This window comes from Pleuronectes platessa, chromosome 10, assembly GCF_947347685.1.
Source record: "Pleuronectes platessa chromosome 10, fPlePla1.1, whole genome shotgun sequence".
Classification (NCBI taxonomy): domain Eukaryota; kingdom Metazoa; phylum Chordata; class Actinopteri; order Pleuronectiformes; family Pleuronectidae; genus Pleuronectes; species Pleuronectes platessa.
In genome coordinates this window covers 13038139-13057393 of record NC_070635.1, presented here as the reverse complement: position 1 = coordinate 13057393, position 19255 = coordinate 13038139, and the positions used below count along the sequence as shown (strand labels likewise).

The window sequence follows — 19255 nt, the reverse complement described above, 5'->3', positions numbered from 1 at the left end:
GCCTGTAAAAATGAATCCTGACCGTCCTCATCTTCAACATGGAGAAAAAAGCTTTTACAATAACTCATAATGATGAAAAGTATTTTATTGCAAGCACAGTCGACAGCGGTGGTCAATCCGGGGATTTTCACCACATCATGCAGACCAGCCCAAACAGTGCGTACAAGAAATAAAAATCTAACAGAAAGGAAACTGTCAAATTTGTAGAACAAATAAATAATTCTGAAATAAATAAATATCCATATCCAGAATTTAAACATGTATATAAATATATACAGGATAAATAAAATGAACTGTACATCTTTGATGATAAAATGGTTATTAAAGAAAAAGATACTGTTCACCATCGGCTTTAAAATGCAAAAATATACAAAGTAAAGACAGAAAGATTCCACCCAAAACTTCATCTACTCAGAATGAAGATTTTCCACGGATCTATGTAGAGACTAAATTCCCTCACACATTACTACAAGCTCTACAGTTGTATACGTTAGCGCTTCGACACATTGTACACGAGCAAATGGCTTTAGATTTTTCGATATCTTCCTCCAGAAGGTGCTGCAGTATTTCATTTTGCTATTGCTCTTCATTCTTAAACAGTTCACCCCAAAAACACAGCATCACTTTACTGTTGGCAAAGCTGTAGGACATTGTGTCGTTGTCTTTGTTAAGACATGTTGCTGCAGTCCCACGATCCAAAAGCTAAAGCTGAACAAATCAAACAAAACTACCTGCGCATCTGATCCTTTGAAACAAGGAAGAAAATCCACCATATTGTGTTTAAACCTGTAAAGAAAGAACAAGATGTGTCTGCTGATTGTCCAAAGCTCAACTACATTGTCGATACTTAGCAATGATTAACAGTTTTTTTTTATTGAAAGAGCATTCGTATGGTATTTGGCACTAACATACACGATTAGAACACACACACACACACACACACACAAACACACGCTGACAGACACTCATACACCAAAGAAACCCAGTGTACGGTATATCCTCTACTAATGTCCTGCACTATCTGACCTGTGTAAAGGCTCAACAGCTTCACTGGACTTTAAACAAAAGGAAACCGTTTGAGAATACTATGATGTATATATAAATCATGAAAACGATATACGCTTCATATTCAACTGTAGGTTTAACAATCGTTTTCTCTGTGTCTTAAGTCTTGATCTTGTTTAGTGAGACATGGGCTTGTAGTACTAACGCTGTGCTGATTCAGAGGTGACTGCACATCCAGCTTTAGGCAGAAGAGAACATCTGGATTGTATGAAACTCTGAGGAAACAGATGTGTGTGCACTGAAATACTCTTTGGTTAAATCTTGTGATTTTCTGTCGTTGCCAAATTCATTCACACGGTCTGTGGACACATTAAGATGTAACACGTTTGTTAGAGTAGTGTATGAGATCGGTTGTAAAAGCTCTGAAAAGGCAGGTGATTGGTCGAGACTGAATCTCCACGCTCAACACTTTTTGTCCACATTCATTTGTTGTTGCTTTGTATTGGATGTGAGGGACTTTGCCTGCACGCGTTTATTTCTGCAGGTTACTGGTTCACCACAGGGGGGCGCTGCTGGGTTATTTTCGGAACAGCACTTGACCTGATGTAGGACGGAGAAGCAGTGCAGCAGCAGGGTGACACACACACACACACACACACACACACACACACACACACACACACACACACACACACACACACACACACACGTCAACACCTGCTGCTGGTGTTGAATGTTCTCAGCACAAGTCTACACAAGTCAAACCTAAGATTTGTCTTTTCTCCTTCCTGTCTCTGGTGAGAGATTCCTGATTGAGCGGCTCCCTCCTGTGGTCGGTCAGGGTCACGCAGTGCTCCTTTGACTTTGAGTCCTGAGAGAAAGAAGAGGAGGGGGGGGGGGGGGGTTCCGTGGCGATGGGAAGCTCAGTGGGAGCTGCTGTCTAAGCACGAGGCTCCAGCCTGTGAGACAGTTCAAACTGAGTCTGCTGATTGTCGATGATATGAAGATAATCGATGTAGGCTCGCACCTCAGGGCTGCTCTTCTGGGTTATGCCGTTTCCTGGAGGAAGATGAAGAAGAAAAAAACATGTTTATGCCCATGAGAAGACAGCAGCTTCCAGGCCAGCACTTTCTTCTCTCACTTTTCTTGGGAAAGGACAAATTAATACTTAAGATTTTGTTATTAGCTCCACCAAGGAGGTTGTATTCCCCCTTGGCATTAGATTCTTTCATTTTGGTGCAGATCTGAATTTGCGGAATGGATTCAGGAATCTAACTTTCTTCTACATTGCGAGAGGAGGTGTTCATTTTTGAAATTTTCGCTGATTTCTCAGAGAATAATTCATGGATCTTGATTTAAAAAAGTCACATGTTTAGGGAGCTGATTTCTATTATTTCAAAAAAAGATATACAACTTATATACAGTGCTTTTTACATGTACAATATATATTTACATATTTAGTTTGACATATGTATATATTTTGAAACTTTACTTCATACAAAGTCGCGGTGTATGGTTACTGAGCAGAGCAGAGATGTGACGACTGACTGTGACGTGAATACTGACCCATGTGATCTCTCTGACACTGTCGAATGAGCCGCACTGCGTCTGCGATCATGTGCTGGAAATAAAGATAAACGCAGGCGTCATTAAATGTGACATTTTCAATTTAGCAGTTTCCTGCGCTGTTTCCATGCATTAGTATAAAAAAATCTCTCACCAGCTTTTCAAAATTGACCAGATTATCGTGGAACGTCTTGTTGCCCTCGTGGATGAATGTGATGTCTAAAACAGATGAATATTTTCTTAGTGTATTTGAAGTGAGAGGTAGGTGTATTTCTACCTGTCAGATCTGCCTGATGGAAAGATGTCACGGTGCTCCCCTCCCCGAGTTCCAGCAGCTGTCCTGTAGTGAGCGAAGTGACAGAATAATGAACGCACCTTTCAGCAGCAGAGGAAGAAAGGGGATCTTTGGCGCCTTCATCTTCCTGAAGGAGTCCCTGTAGGCCTTGTGGTTCAGCGAGGGATCCTGTGAAGACATTTTCAGAACGAATGAGTCTAATCCTCGGGGGGGGATGTGTGTGCCTGTGCATGCATGCTTTGTTAGAGCTGAATTATGGCAGCGCTGGGATCTAATGATCATCTAAAACACCAGATGTTTCGCCGGATGTTTCCAAATGAAAAACATGTTTGCCTCACCTTGTACACACAGAAACACGGCTGCGTGTTCGCTGTTACAGTGCAGATTAATGTCATTGATTTTCATTTCTTCTAAAGGAAACCGATGACTTGTTCTGTGTATTGTATGAACAGCGGGTCATGAGTCACACTTACTGTAACTGCCTCCAGCTCTGAGAAAAGCTTTTTGAATTTTCCAGGAATTTTCTGCAGAGGTAAAAAAAAAAAAAGGATCAGACGCCGTCTAAAGATTTAAAGAGGTGCAGATGAAAAATAATTCCTGCCCATCAGGAATAAAATGACATTCTCACCTCCCATGTCTGACTGAGGCGGCCGACCGCTGCAGCGTTCAGGCCCATTATAATGGCGAAGAAACAGTTGAGGTTCCTCTGTGCTTTACAGCTAGAACAGATCAATGGGACACACATTGAAGTTACTTCCAGGGGCATGAGAGCAATTCCAGTTTATTGATCTGCCACCGGAGGGCGCAGTGTTCCCATGCAAATCTAAACCTCTCACCCTCCAGATCAGAGGTGAAACCCTGTAGTTGTGGTCAGCCGCCAGAGGAGCAGTGGCTTTATGATCACAATCAATTAATTGCTAATCAAAATGCACGGGGATGTGGGTGTGCTACTCACTGGGCGGCGATCTTGATGAACTTCTTGATGAGTTGGACCCTCTTGCAGAGTGTCGGGCACAGCAGCACCTCAGTGACCACCCACAGCTGCACTTCATTGCAGCGCTGCAGCAGCAGCTCTAACGCCACAGTGTGGTGACTGCTGGCATGGCGGCTGAAGGTGAAGTAGACCAGTTCTTGCTGGAAAAAGAAGGACAAGTACGAGATGAACAAAGCAGGGAATGGGATTCTGACAGTTGCGACCCTTAAGGACTGCAGGGGTTTTCAGTCAGGACCATTTTTGTCAGGATGAATTTGATTTCAATAATATCATTAAGTTATTTTTGTGTTTCGGCTCTGGTCTGGGATCTGCCAGTTTTTCCAGATCTGCTCCGAGATTTAACGGGGTCGTCCTCGGGGGTCATGCCCCTCCCCGCCATACAATTATTTTGAAATTAGGTTGGGGTTAGATTTAGTTTTTGAGTATTCCTTCTCACTTAGATACAAATGGAAATATATTAAAAAAAAACTCAATGGCAGACTAAGTGGGTGTTCAAACAGTGGGACAAACCTCATGTATTGAGTCAAAGATGGACCAGTCAAAGTTTGTTAGAGCAACGGCCACGTCCCACGTGTTTAACGTGAACATGCGAGTCCTCTGCTGCATCTCGGAGTTGTCTGTGAACGGATACTGAGGAAAGAGGAAAAAAGAATATATCTCAGTCCACGATCAAAGCTGCTAGTTTTATTTACAAATGTCAAAGTCACAATTTGACACTTAAGTTTCATGTTCCATTTTACGATTAATAGCACTGACAATGGAGTTATTAAGCTTCTAGCATAACCTCTTACTTACTGTTCTTACTCACTTGGCCAAATAAACCCGATTCTGAAATATTCACATAATTGGCTTATTCATGGCCTCTAAGCAAACAGAGTAAACACTACAGTAAATGCCTGTTGAGGTTGAAGTGACATTGAGTTTCAGTGATGCTCCTACCAGGACTTCTCCCAGGTCCTTCCTGCATATGTGCAACCTCCCCACCGGCCGGAGAGAATCAGAGAAAACTCTGTCCTGAGGCTGCAGGAGGAGTCGACCTGCAGGGGGAGAAAAACACATCACAAACAACAGCGTGCCATTAGAAACGTGTCAGGCGGCGTGTGTTCAGCTACCAGCAGATAGAGATAAGCCTCTGCGTGTGTCAGGCACCGCTATGAGGTCGCCATGTCATTTCAATCACTGATAACAGAGACTGAGTTTGTATCACTCTTCCCTTTTAACACCTTCCTCCTCAGGATATATTTAGGTCAGCTCTGTTGATTGCAATCACATACATACATGTCTGGGCTCAGTATAGAAAAAAACACAAGTGTGAAGCATTGTGAGAAAGTGAGCTGTGTAATGACTTTTTCTGTCGTGTTGGAGCAGATTTAAAGAGGACTGCTGATGACTTCTGTCACTTCACTATTGCTTATTGTGATTTATCACAGACTGGATAGTACGTTAGCATTAAAACATTAAAACTGTGTGTTGTTTTTTATAAGCATATATAATGAAATCCACGCTTCATGTCTACATCATTAAATATGCATTACATTGTAGTTGTATGTAGGGTTCTGTGGCGTGTATGTGGTTGAGTAGAATGGTATCTACCTCCAGTATAAGTCACAGCTACGAGGACTAGTTCACCCTGGGGGACATCCATCCTCTCTGCCACCGCCTGCAGCAGCTCCTGGGCCACTACGTCTGCGTGGGCCTTGGTGCTCAGGTACGATTCCAAAGTGATGTACACACGACACAGCACTGCAGCGGAGACCAGATATACAGTACTGTCAAATATAGAATACACAGCAGGTGAATCTGCCCTTCAAAAGAAGCCTAACCTCAAAAGGAATGGGGAATTCATAGGTCACAACTGAGGTAGTTGCATTTTTTAAACCTTCCCATTCATTCTCTGGAAAGACTCCCATTGTTCCTAAGTTCAGACTAAATGTCTCCCGTCAAGAGCTTCAGGAACAACGTATGACGGGAGGAATGTGCAAAGAACGCCATGTTTTACGACTTACCATCCTTGGTCTCCCTCTGCGTGCTTCTGGACTGGAGCCCGTTCTCTTTCAGGCTCAATTGGTGGAAAAGTGCTTTGCCCTGAAAAGAAGGGAAATGCGTGGATTTTGACACACATCCATGCTGCGGTGGAACTGTGAGCTCAGCGGTTGAACCGCAGAACAATGTCTACAGCAGGAAATGTGCGGACAATGGTCTCGACACCCAATTCAGAGGAACAGGCAGTTCTGTTCGAATAAAATTCCTTCTGTATTAGTTTAAAAAAGAGATTTTTTGAACTCACCTTTCTCTGTGGTGAATACTCATCCACAGTGCTGGGAAAAGAAGAGGAAATCGATTAGTCACTTGCACCCTGACGTACCTGTAGCTGCCCTGAAGGACCTGATCTGGTTATTTTCCTTGGGCTTCATCTTTGTCTAGTATAAAAACCTCATGCAGCCTACAGGGTCAAGTGGATATACATACAGTATATACTACTCTGCTAAATTCACTCCATTATTTAAGCCCATGTGTTGAGGCGAGATTAGAGTGCATTGAAGATTTTAGACCCTTCGATGTGATCCCTTCATGTAATCACCGTATTCTCATCAGTTACTCCCCGCTAGCATGATGGATAGGCCCGTGTCCATTTTCGTCCCTCAGCTTTTACTGGGCCCTGCTTCACAATAGGCATGTTGGCACAAAGCCTGCCCTGAGGGATCCCTCCCCACTCGCCGGGGCCAGCAGCAGACCTGCACTAATGAAAAACCCAACTCCCCACTGTCACGTCAACACGCGACTCAAGATCACATTCGCGGCTTTTCTCTTTGAAAAGCCGAGTCACTGTGGTTGTCGATAAGCTCGGTGAATTAAAAAGGCCACGGGACGAGAAGGCGTAAGAGAAACGAGCGGTCTTTGGCTTTCAGGAGCTTTCAGGAGCATTTTGACTCTTTATTTCTTCTGCACCAGATGGACGTCAGTGAGAGGATTAAAAGAGTCCTCTCTCCATGAAAAATGACACCTTTTAGCTTTCACTCAGCGGCAGATTGCCACAAAGCAGTCGTTCTCCCACGGGATGAGCCTGATTGTGAGAAGCTCATAAATAGTAGAGTATGTCAGTTAGCGACACCCACATTATGTCCAGTACTTTATAAGGAGTGGGTGTTGCAGAGCTCCCACCCTGGACATAAACATGAATAAAGCAGAATCAGACAATAGCAGCAGAGCCAGGTTGAATTATCTGCACTGGTTTCGAATGGGTGGCAGGTTGGGGCGTCCCCGGGGAGCAAAGGATGGAGGATTGGAGGATGCAATTGAGGGAAGGGGAGTTGGTAAGGGGTGTGGCAATGGGGGGCGGGGGGGGGGGGGGGGGGTTGCTGGCGATGGGGTGTCAACGAGCATAGGGATGTTAAAACCAGAAAACTGTAACTTAGCAACAAAGCAGATCAGTATTTTGATTGTTAAATGCCAATTGAGAGATCTGTTTGGACTGATTGATGTACTAATCTTTGTATCTGTTCTTTGCCTTGTCTATTTGTGAACAGGACTCGGCTATACATGTTTAGCTTTAACAGCTGTTAAAACAATATATGTATGTTATATATTAATTATTATAATATAATTTATATAATCTCCTCTGATATAGTGATCAATCTATAACTTGACAATCATTGCTTTCTCTTCATGTGATAATAGCAATAAGACACAGTGAAGGAGGCGTGCTCAGTGACAAAGGGCTTAAAAGACAGATGAGGTGCAGATAGATTTAAATAGGTTTGATCAACACTAGAGATTTTGTTTTCATCAGCATGTATTTGTTTGTTAGCAGCATTACACAAAACGACTGGATGATTATCATGAAACCTGGTGGAAGGATGTTTTTATAAAGAGCAAATCAGTCACAATCAGGAGTGTGTAGCTTGCTCATTAGTATTGTACAGAGAGAAGAAAACATGTTATTATCCTCTATTATCTCTTTTTTAACATTTGTATTACTTTGTTGGTGCACTTCTGATTTTGGTTTTCAATCTTTACTGTTACTTAAATAAAGATAAACTGATAAAAACAAAACCAACCTAAGTTCTAGATATCAGTGAATCAAAAAACCTGTGACATACAAAGACGTAAATAAGTGCTGAATTGTGTCTAATAAAAGGCCTTTTGTCGTCTTAGCAACCTTAATAAAACTGTTGTTTCATTTGAGTCCAGCTTACACTTTATGAAGGTGTGGCGCACTGTGGGCTCTCTCAGTAAAGTAGAAGCTAATTTGGCAGTATTGACTTTAGGTTCTAGAAAACCGATTTATAAACTCAGCACAAGAAAGTGATTAGTATCACTATTATTTTATTTTGTATTATATCTGTTGTATTCATACTGGATGTCCCATAATACCGAATCAACTCAGTGTAGCCACCACCAAGCATCGATAGTTTCTTTTTCACAAATTGAAAATCTGTAAAGCTCATTGTGTGTTACTCACTGGGATCATTTTCATAGAAGGTAACATTGCTGAGTTAGCTACCAGTCATGGCTGAATCAATACAAATGATTGTGAGAATGATGATGTTGACGTTACATCCGGAACGTATTCTGTTTTGAAAGGTCAATAACAGAGCCGATATCAACCCAGTACATTAGATCAGTGCATTCGTGTGTGTGGATTATATTAGATTGTGGACTAAATTACAAAAGGATTTTATTAATATTACTATTAATAGTGATTAATTCATATGTGACCATTAACAACCAGCAGATGGGAATTTGTGTCCAGCAAACAAGTGGTGGCGCTCTTTTCCTCTCATGGCAAGTGACTCATTTCTTACCGCTTTTCATTAATTCGCAGAATTCCTGTGTTTCCTCGACTCTTAAGATTCCAGATGAAAAGATCCACGACCTTCATATCTGGCTCATAACGGCCCATGAACACTGCGATAACTCTTCGATGTCTGAAAGGGTTCATTGATGAGGAGCTAAATAAAAGCACCAAGCGGAGAAGAAGCTCCTTCTTTGTATTCAGAGAGCAGCCAGTGTCTCTGCTTCTTTTCAGACTTCCAACAGTCGAGAGTTCTTATACTGGCTATTTTACCCACCCAGACAATTTCTGTATTTATCTCCTATGTGAGTTTGAACATGGCCACTTACTGTCTGCGATGCAGCTGGTAGAGTTTCTGCAGCTCCCTCACATCTGTCTCCAGGGCGGGGTGCTCATAGAGGTCGTCCAACACGTGGCGGTACAGAGTCTGGAAGGAAATGTCTGTTTTAGTTTCTCCTGTGTTTGAGTCACGCCCAGGTTCCACCCGTTTCCTTGTACATCACGTTCCCTACCTTCATGAAGAGTTTGACGTGCTCGTCCTCTCTCAGGAAGTCTTTGCAGAGAGACACCCACTGCGACGCCAGGTGCAGGACTTTCTGTTTCCTCTCCAGCGCCTCCTTCCTGTCCTCTTTCCCTCTGCATCGCTTGGTGCAATAGGTGGGGTTGGGTTAAGGCTTCAGCACAAGTGCAATACAGAGAGCGAGATCTAGCAAATGCCGAATGTGAAGCCTGAATAGATCCAGTGTGTATGATGTGGATATAAGTGCAGGTGGAAAGAAAGAGAGTTTGCTTTGAGTTCGTAAAAAAATGTATTTTGCTTGTATAAAACACCAGCTTCTGTCTGCAGCATCCTCTCATGAAGGTTTATACAGTCTGTGTGAATCTTTGTAATAATGTTCCCAATCAACCTCCCCCTGTGTTCAAGGATATTGTCCCAGCAGAGCTTGACATAAATCAGTGGTTGACATGAACACTGGGTAGGTCAGCAGAAAGTCATCCAGAAGTGCATCTGCAAAGAAAAACACATTATTCACCATGGGGAAAACAAATATGGTCAAACTTCTTTTGACATAGAGAATGGACTTTAACGGACTATCTCACTCTCTGCAAACCATTTGAATCCTATGCCCACAGCCTCATTAGGTTTGTGCTGTGTTACAGGACGATGGAAGGAAAGTACATCAGTAAACTTGATAAACTATGATTAATGTTTGCTGAGCTGTACGCCTGAACTTTAAACTGACTCGGCAGCTCGGAGACAGGGCTTCAGATTTCCCCGTTCCGTCTTAATAATACCAGAAGGTGAGCCCATTCTTCGCTGTCAAATATCAGTTAACAAGCAGCGAGCAGGGACATTTCGGAGGCGTGGCGTAACGTGAGGGACCTTTTGATGGCACATTTTTCTTCATGGCGGGTCTAGAGATAATGACTCGTGCGGATTTCCTCCGTCCAACAAACCTTTGCCTGCTTTTATCTTCGATCTCACACAGTCATTGTCCCAGGCTGTGTGACTGAAGATAAGCTAATAATGTGAATGTGTCAGCCGACTCTCGCTGACCTCTGATGAGGTCTGACGTTGTCATTGTGATTACCTCAGTCACAGAAAAGTAATCTGATATTGCTTGGGCGTCACTTCAGTGCGTTTACAAGAAACATTTTGGACGGATGAACTCGAAGCTGTCTCTGTCCCTCGCTTTGACCCTTGAACATTTAATGCACTTCCAGTTTTTATTCATTTTCCCAGCACCAAAACTAAATGTGAGTCTCTTCATCTCATCTTGTCTTTTTAAAGCACACAAAGTCCCTGCCTCCCAGAAGTAATTATTCAGAGTAAATTATAAAAGTTTGTTTCGGAAATTGGCATCATAGTTGCTAAAACACATTTCCAAAGGGACAAAAGAAAAAGAAAAGGACAGTAGCTCCCAGACGTGATGAACGGTCAGAAGTGCAAAGCTTTACAAATCCTATTAGGGCCGACCTCCTCTCAGCCGCTCGGTAAGTGTGCCTCACACCCAGAATTGTAAATTCTTCCCCTTTAATTTCACACTGGCTTCTCAGAGCCTTTGTGTGCGTTCTGGTCGAAAGGAGTCACTGACATCATTATGTTAATCCGTGGACAGCAGCTGTGGGTGCATCACTCAGTGCTTATGAGAGGTTACAAACTAACACACACGTACAGTAGCTCTCTGAAAGAATAACGCAACAAACCTCAACACAAAGCCATGAAAACAACACACTTACAAAGGATCACCCACCCACTCAAATAGTGCACTGTGACAGCTTCCCCTCCACGGATACACACGCTGATCACTCACGCTGCTGTGTGTGTGTTTAAGTGTTTTCTGCAAGCTGTCTTAACTGAAGCTCTTTCTCATGAGTAGCAGCTTACATACAACTCCCCAGGCGCTAAACGCTGCAAAGTTTTCTGAAGCTGGGAAACGGTGTAAATATTTAATTTGGAGACCCTGAGACATGTTCTCAAGATTTTTCTTGGTAACACAGCAAAAGAGAAGGTTGTGTCCTGCAGAGTAAAGATTTAATACAAACAGTCTGGCGGAAATAATGACTGTTTCACTTATACAAATATATATTTGTGCATGGATTGTGCTTTATCGATTTACAATAAACAATACATTTTGTGGAATATAAAATCCACAAATATGTCTGTATTCGGCTTCTCTGTATTATACTCTGATTAGGAATCAGAGAATCCCAATTCCATGCAACTAAACCAGAGGGAATGCAGAATAGATTCATCGATCTAACGTCTCAATCTACTGGCAAATCAATCAACCTGTCGATCCACCTGCCAAGCCCTTTAGCATTTTAATAAATACTTGTAGAAGGATCATTGCAACCTTTGAATATAAGCATGTTAATGTGTCACTTATTGGCTCAGTAACCACCAGAAGCCATCACTTGACATAAAAGCCTTAAATTAATACGACAGTCTGTATTGAGACATTTTACATATATCCATCCGCTTAATGTAATTCGTTTTTCACTACAAATAAAAGAGTTGGAACATCCTCTCATTATGAACACAAATGTTTCAATACATGTCTTTCAGTGCTGGCAGAGCTCGAATCAATAGCTGCACTTAGATACTAGGCACAGGGAAGAAGCTGAACACTGAACACTACCCACAATGCTAACCCACAGAAGGATGGCCTAACATACAGTATGAGCGAGCTTCCCAGCACTGCAGTGGTTCCTGTTTGCTTCCCCTCAAACATGCCTATGGTGCTTTCAGAAAAGTGCCATCTCTTGCAGAAAGATATAAAGCTACTCTGCATTGTTAATGACAAGTAAAGATGGAGGCGAGTGCAACCATGATGAGATACATCTGGCTTTCTAATGTTCTGTACTGCATGTAAATCATAAACGCAATATCAATACATTGCTGCAATCATCATTCATGTTGCTGCACCATCTTTCTGATTGATCTCCCTCGCAGAGACCAAGCAGAGGCGCCAACTTCGTGGACGTTGAAATAAATCTCTTCTTGATGAAATCAAGGATCTTGTGTTGTTGTGCTTCTGCTGAGCAAAACCTTCAAGGACACACTGTACAGTAGCATGAGAGCATGCAGTGGTTCAGTGTTTACACAGAGAACAGCATTGCAGCTGGACTCAGACTATTAAACATCACTGAGCGCAGATCAATTCGGCTCATTCTGCTCGTCAGGTATCTGGCTCTTTGACCCTGGTTACATCGCTCAGCATGAGGATCCCTATGGAGGCTTAACTTCAATACACTCATTGCAAAGTGAATGATTCATCAACAACTATCCAGCCCATAGGAAATTAGCTAAAAGGCACAGTACAGTTTGGTTCGTTTTATAGACACTAAACCCAGGCGCTTGCAGACATCTTCTTGCTAATGCAGCTCGATCTGTATAAAATACTAGATTGTAGCAATAAAATATGCAATTCAACATAAGACATAACTCACTTGTGAATATAAAATGCCCGATTTTGCAAATACAGGCACATCTCCAGAGAGACTGTTTAGATCAATTCCCATCCCTTCCCCATCAGAATGAGTAACGACCTCTGGTATGGGGTAAGCCTTTCTCCATCACAATGAGAGATCATCTGTGACCATTTCCATCTCCAAGGAAAAATATGAACATTTATCTTCCCTCATCCACTTTCCTCCCTTTAACATTGTTTCTCCTTTCTTCCTCGTGCTCTTCCTCTCCTTCACTGACTGTGCTGCTGCTCTCATTCATCACCTCTCATCAAGTCATCTTTTCCAGCTTCGGCAACAGAGTCTCCCCTGCCCTGGCAACAGTGGCACATTATCATGTACCTGCTGGGATAAGAGGCAATGTGCTGGTTTGTGGTCGCTGTGAGGCGGGAGCTCAAATAACGCAGTCAACTAAAGCCTCACGCAATTGATACGAGCAACATTTAACTCTGTCACAGGCATTTAAATGAACAGGCTCAAAGTTAGTGGCATTCTGGGAATGAAAGCACATGACCGGCCAAGTCATATTGTGGGGGGGGGGGGGGTCTGCTGTCTCAGCTTCTTTGTGAGGAGGAGGGGAGGGAGTAACAAAGAATAAAGCGATGTACTCCTCTCACCACATACACACAACACATCTGTGGACCTGCACTGACACAACATCTTACTAATCCATTCTTAAAGTTGTTCTGACCACCAAACCAGTGAACACAGCTGACAGATATTTTCACACTAAAATAAAATACACTGAAAACATGCACTATAAACAGGTTTGTTGCAGCATGTTAAAGTACATATATATATGCTGACCTGACTCTTTGACCTGTGTTGTCCCCTGGTCATCGTCCAGTGTCCGATCATTCAGCAAGTGCTCCAGGATCTTCTCCGGGGTCCCTGATACCACCATGAACCTGTCGGACACAACAGAGTCAGTGGACGAGTCCTCCTCGATAGAGGACAGAGAGCGGCTGCTGCTCCACTCCTCCTCTCCTTCCGTCCCCTCGTCGTCTATGTAGCGAAAGTAGGGGACGTCAAAGGTGGGCATTGTCACTGGCTCTGCCCGGCTGGTGCTGTCACTGCAGCTCTCCCCGGAGCCCTCCTCATCGTCCTCGTCCTCCTCCTGCTCCACCAAGGCAGCATGGAGCAGCCTGCCCTCCTCCTGCCATAGGTTCAGGGGCTGTGGCCGAGATCCCATCCTCACAGAGTCCCCTGTGCCCTATGTTGCCGTGGTTACTGTTGCATGCCCTGTTTACCTATCCATCCAGACATCCGTCCACCCGCAGCTGACACAGCCCGGAGTGCTGTCTGTCTCTCAAACACACAGAGATAGCCCGGTATGATCACGGCTGGAAAAGCTCCTGGATGGGATGGATGGGAGGGACGCCAGCAGGGCTCTGTCTCACAGCCCCATGCTGCTCTCAACATGTATTTGATGTAGTCACTTATGTGTAGAGAGTTGTGATGTAAGCATGCCTGAGTGAGTGAGTGTGTGAGCCGGAGAGAGACAGAGAGGGAGACTGATAAAAGGGAGACGGCTGAGGGAGAGACACAGATGAGTGAGAGAGGGGAGGGAGGGGGAGAGGGAATCTGGAAAGAGAGAAGTGGGGAGGCTTACCTCCTGTTCCTCGCCTCCTCCCTGCCTCCTCCCCTCGCCGATGCGGGGAGGGCTGGCCGCTCTGACGACACTCTCTGGAGGACGAGCACATCGGGGCCCCTCTCCCGCAGACACACGCGGACTGCCTCGTCACTCTGGGGCTGGAGAGAGAGAGAGAGAGAGAGACGAGGGGGAGAGAGGGAGGGAGGGAGAGAGCAAATGCGTTATCACCAAGGAGATTTCCCTGTATTTTCTCCCACTCTCAGAAATCGCCAGTGATTTCCATTATAAAAGCTCTGTCAAAGCCAGCACTGTAAATGAAAGAGGATTTCCATATATCATTATTCAGTCCTTATCGGTGGAGCCCATTCAGGGATTAACATAAAAGACTCATACATATTTTAATTACTGAATCTTATGGTGAGCCTATTAAATTATGGGCGTTGTCTAGAGACAATCTGTTCGTAAACCAACACGGGGTTCAACTCTGCAAGCAAACAATGGTTTGGAGTTTATAGTACAGGAGGCTCCTAACATGCGGTCCTATGAATTCATACAGACCGTTAGTCCACTGTCTCCCTCTTCTCTCTCTGTCTCCAACAATGTCACCCTTATCAATCACCTTCTTATCAGCCTAAGCCTCAGTAGGGGACCGTCCCCTCCATCCGACTCCTTAGACACGTTTTAGATTTAATGACAAGCTGATTATTAATTTGGTCATTGAATCTGTTTAATCTGTTTAATAGCCGTCGCATAATTAACGCACAGGGGGAGTATCCCTGTCTGTAGGCTGCAATGCTGATAAATATTTAGTTGCAGCATTTTAAACAGCAGTACTACATTTAGTTTTCCAGCTTAAAGCAAACTCTTGTGTAAAGGGTCTGAAACTGCCTGTTAGTTGTCAGTGTGAACATTCAATGACTTTTTTAACCCGTACATTCTTAACACAATGGCTTATTTGCTGCAACATCTCTGAAGGACTAAAGATGGCTGCCTGACAATGGAGAGTGTGGATCAGAAATATTGGTCTTAATGAGGAGTTCACTGCAAGGTGCACGCAAAACGCATCCCCCCCCCTCCCCGGTCACTTCACCCGCCCTCTCCTCAACCATCAGTCAATGCTACACAAGCCGCTGTGCGTGCAATTAGCCAGGCAGACAGGCTGGAAGTGGTTGCAGTTTTCTGCCCTAATTGCCTTTTTGCAAAGAAGCGCCCAGAGACTCTCAGTTCAGCATGACTTCCCTTGCACACAAACACTTATCTGCGATCTGTGGACGTGTACACACCAACAGGCATGCATATAGTGCGCACACACATTGAGACAACATACTCAGGAAATTAATAACACAATAAAAGACACTGTTGTGGTGATTACTGGGCGGGCTACATGCAGTCACATCTATAAACAGGAGAGAGGTATTCAAAAACTCAGAAAGGACCATTAATGGCAATGTCTGCTGCAGATTCCTTCTCTGCACTGACTCATAATTCAAAGCCACGTTTAGATGTCTGTTAGCAGCATCTCATTAACTCCTTCCCTCTGTGAAGCCACATTCACATACAATTTTTTTTTCATGTACTAAGAATGTGTCCTGTGCTATAAAAGTATTATCAGGACAAGATGACGTGAGGTTGGAGTCTTGACAAAGGCCAAATACCTAGAAAATTCCAAGAGAAGGAATCGTGCGCTGATAAGCTTCCTGGTTCTTGGGAAAAAAAGTCACTGGTGGTTCTGTCTTTATGGAGACATGACAAACACTGTACTCTTCATCCTATTTGTTGTATTTTAAACTATAATTAACAGTGTGTCAGTATACCACTAGGAGGTCAAACAGCAAACAAACCTTTCCAAACAATGAATTATTGATCCTGACGTGGCTGCTGCAGGCCAGTACTCAGTGTGCCCAGGGCTTCGTGGCTACCAGTGTCCTGATAGTAAGAAACAATCAAGGCTTTAAAGTGGATGCTTGTAATGACACAGAGCACCAGGGCAGTAGAGTTCCTACCCAAGCCTAGAGGTGACCTTCCCTCACAGGACTCACAGCAACCGCTGGAGTCCTCCCAACATGGACACTGTTAGCAGTAGAGTAAACACTACTTATCAGGCGTCTGCACAAAGTCATGCGGTCAAATGGTTTACTGTCTCTCTCAGGGTTCCAGATGCATTCCGCTGGCTCGTGCAGGACACTTTCTGTTTTCAGTGTCTGTCTCATGTCTCACAGATGTCTCTGTACTGCTGCTGCAACTCTGGCACGTATGGACATTTACAGGGACCTGAAAGACCTCAGTTCGGACAGGATGCAGACTTAATTCATCTCAATGTATAGTGTGGATCCGAAGTGCATCTGCATCTTCAGGAGTCTTTGATGCAGATGCACTTCCTTATCCTTATATCCAGCAATTATTTGTTTGAAATTCTAGTAAAAGCATTAAGCTCTACTAATACACCCTTAACAAGTATTGGAATGTTAAGTCAAATTGAAATAATCGTATTAATTTTAGATCAAATGTAAAAAGACGATGATGCATAATTATCTCACACACTTGAAAATAATCAAAAGACAAAGGAACATATATTAAGCCACTATTGAAACAATATTGTTTGTGTGTGTGGAGAGTTGTGTAACTGTAGTTTAATCTGTGTGTGCGTAATCAGATTTATAGGCGTGTAAAAATCTTTAAATCTGACATTAGATGTGCAAGTGTAAAAAGTCCACATCTGGAATTGCGAGCAAAGATCTGTGAATATGTAGAAATCTATAAATGCACACACAGATACTGAATACACATTTGCAGATCGCAGTACGCTTTTGTGGATACTTTTACACTGATTAGGCAAACTCAGATTGAGATACACACACTCACACACACACACACACAAATCATATTCCCACAGATTTAAAAGTGAAAGTTTGTTATTATTTTAAAGTAGATTAGATAACATCCATCAACTTCCTGCTTTAGAATTGCTCGTATATTTCCACTTACATGCAGCCTACTGTATATTAAGCATCCCTGTTTCCACCAGCTGGGATTAAACTGAATTCTAAACTCTTTGTCTGGGCTTAGATATTTGCATCATGAGTCACATGTTATAAGAGAATGTGCATTGTAGCATCACTGGATTACTTTTTACTGCTAGATAATCTCCATAATCTTAATATTTCGAGATAATGGTAAGTACTAAATACAGGGACAGCATTTCTGACCATTACCATTAGGATTACACAAAGGACACATGCACTTGTCGTCGGTACAGTCCATTATCTTTTGAATTCCCAGTATGAGAAGTTTGGTTCCAAAGCATGTGACTGAAACAATAAAAGTGAGACAGATTGTTGTATTTTGCAGCCCTAACATTTGTTCACACGCAGATTAGCAGTTGGCCTAATGCAGATGAAAGGTCATTATATTGAATGACAACATAGATAAAGAGATCGGGCCAAAAAAGGTCAGAGACCTGATGCACTGGAATCCACCCTGAAACCACACAATGTCTTGGCATGGAGCTTCGGCCACTTGCGTCAACTCTTCCTGCCATTGTTGAGCAGGGTAGCACACAGATACAGCTGGCAGGAAGGGAGAAGCTGAGCCCGCCTCGAGGTCAGCCAATCAGATGTCTCCTACGCAGCTAACTGGCAGGTGATGTAATGTTTTTATAAAGTGCACTTGAACATACAGTACCTGAGTTTCCATAATGACAGATGGTGCTTTGAAATGAAACATAGAACACCAACTCCATCCTAATGCATATTCAGTTTCTGTAAATACACAGTGCATTTATAATTTACACCTTTTTACATTTGAATACACTGCACTCTATAGTATACTGTTCTGAAGTTTTCTATACATTTGTGTAATTATTATGGCTCTTTAGCAGCAGTCTATTTGATTTGCTTTTTATATTTGCATAGAGTCTATAGAGGTTTGTTTACTGGACAGAATCTTAATACAAGCAGTTCCCCTCAGAGAAAGCAGAGGCATTATAGAATGTGTGTGCAATAAAGCAATAAACACAAACAATAACCTAACATCGGTTTGATTAATGAGACACTGCAGGGGGGGGATGCAAGAGAGGATGCTCAGGCTCAATGCTCACAAAGCAGTGTGACGTTAAAACACCACAGTGCAGCCCAGGGTAAAACAGACTATCTAATGTCCTCTCAGTGAATATTCAAGGAGAAACTATGCTAATTGAGGAGTGTTCCTAATGACTCACAGTGAGATAGGCAGCCTGACTGATGTTTTCACTCTTACAAGGCCACTGTTCAGTGAAACACTTCAGAGGAGGATTTGAAATTGAGGCTGCAGTTCTACATCAATCCTATTTCGATGTGGGAAAACTATAAAAGCATCTGTACTTTTACTGACTGCACCATTGCTGTTGTTGTGTGTCTCACCTCGCATGTCCTCTCCGGGCCCTTGCTGTGGTTCTGCAGGAAGCGGCAGCCATCCTTGGCCAGTCTCTGGACCATCTCCAGTCTGGACAGGTCCTCCTTGTCATGTATGATGCACATGCTCCCTGGCTGCAGCGGGGGGGACACAGAGAACATGTACCTGAGGCCACAGTCCCACGACATCGCTGGCAGTCCACCAGAAAGCAGGATAGTCTAAAAAAAGTGCAAGAGGAGGGGAGCAGCTAAAAAATTAGTGTAAGTGTAGTGTGTGTTTCTATGTGTGTGAGTCTTCTGTCCTTGTAGCCAAAGTAAATCTCTGCCGCTGAACACCTTGATCAGCTCTGTAGCAGAGAGGCTCACTTGGACTCCAGGTATCTTTCTGTGTGCGTGTTTGGCTTTACTAAAAGTGAGTGACAGAGTCCCTCTCCCTCTCTCTCTCTCACTCTCTCTCTCTCTCCCTCTCCGTCCTTCTCTTGCCTTTTCAGTACCGGGGAGGGGAGTGGGTTATGAACACCGTGAGTTCAGGAAACATCTGGTTGAGTCAGACAGCCCCAAAAAGGAAGTTTCCAAATCTCCCGAAAGCAGGAGAGAGTTGAGTTTCGGGACTGGGCAGGATACTTAACACTGGAAGGTCAAACAC

The 19255-nt window shown here is 43.4% G+C and overlaps 1 protein-coding gene across 1 annotated transcript; it reads right to left on the bottom strand.

Moving 5' to 3' along the window:
* Positions 1-64: 64 nt before the first annotated feature.
* LOC128449391 (rap guanine nucleotide exchange factor 5) lies at positions 65-19099 on the bottom strand. Its single transcript, XM_053432525.1, has 18 exons — positions 18619-19099; positions 14240-14379; positions 13435-13535; positions 9586-9664; positions 9168-9312; positions 8985-9082; positions 6148-6178; positions 5867-5945; positions 5454-5603; positions 4800-4897; positions 4371-4490; positions 3822-4000; positions 3495-3585; positions 3340-3390; positions 2947-3034; positions 2726-2790; positions 2572-2626; positions 65-2064 (listed from the first exon to the last, which is right to left on the bottom strand). Exons 1-18 carry the CDS (start codon positions 18796-18798, stop codon positions 1946-1948), a joined length of 1869 nt encoding a protein of 622 aa, XP_053288500.1. The 5' UTR covers positions 18799-19099; the 3' UTR covers positions 65-1945.
* Between the last annotated feature and the right edge of the window lie 156 nt (positions 19100-19255).

What these genes read in the sequence shown, in the direction of transcription:
- LOC128449391 (XM_053432525.1), bottom strand. Translation starts at nt 18,798, where the DNA reads ATGTCGTGGGACTGTGGCCTCAGGTACATGTTCTCTGTGTCCCCCCCG. An exon ending in GAGGAGGCGAGGAACAGGAG is followed by an intron (nt 13,536 to 14,239) that starts GTAAGCCTCCCC and finishes TGTGTCCGACAG; the next exon opens with GTTCATGGTGGTATCAGGGA. An exon ending in TCTTTGACTCAATACATGAG is followed by an intron (nt 4,001 to 4,370) that starts GTTTGTCCCACT and finishes TTCTTTTTCCAG; the next exon opens with CAAGAACTGGTCTACTTCAC.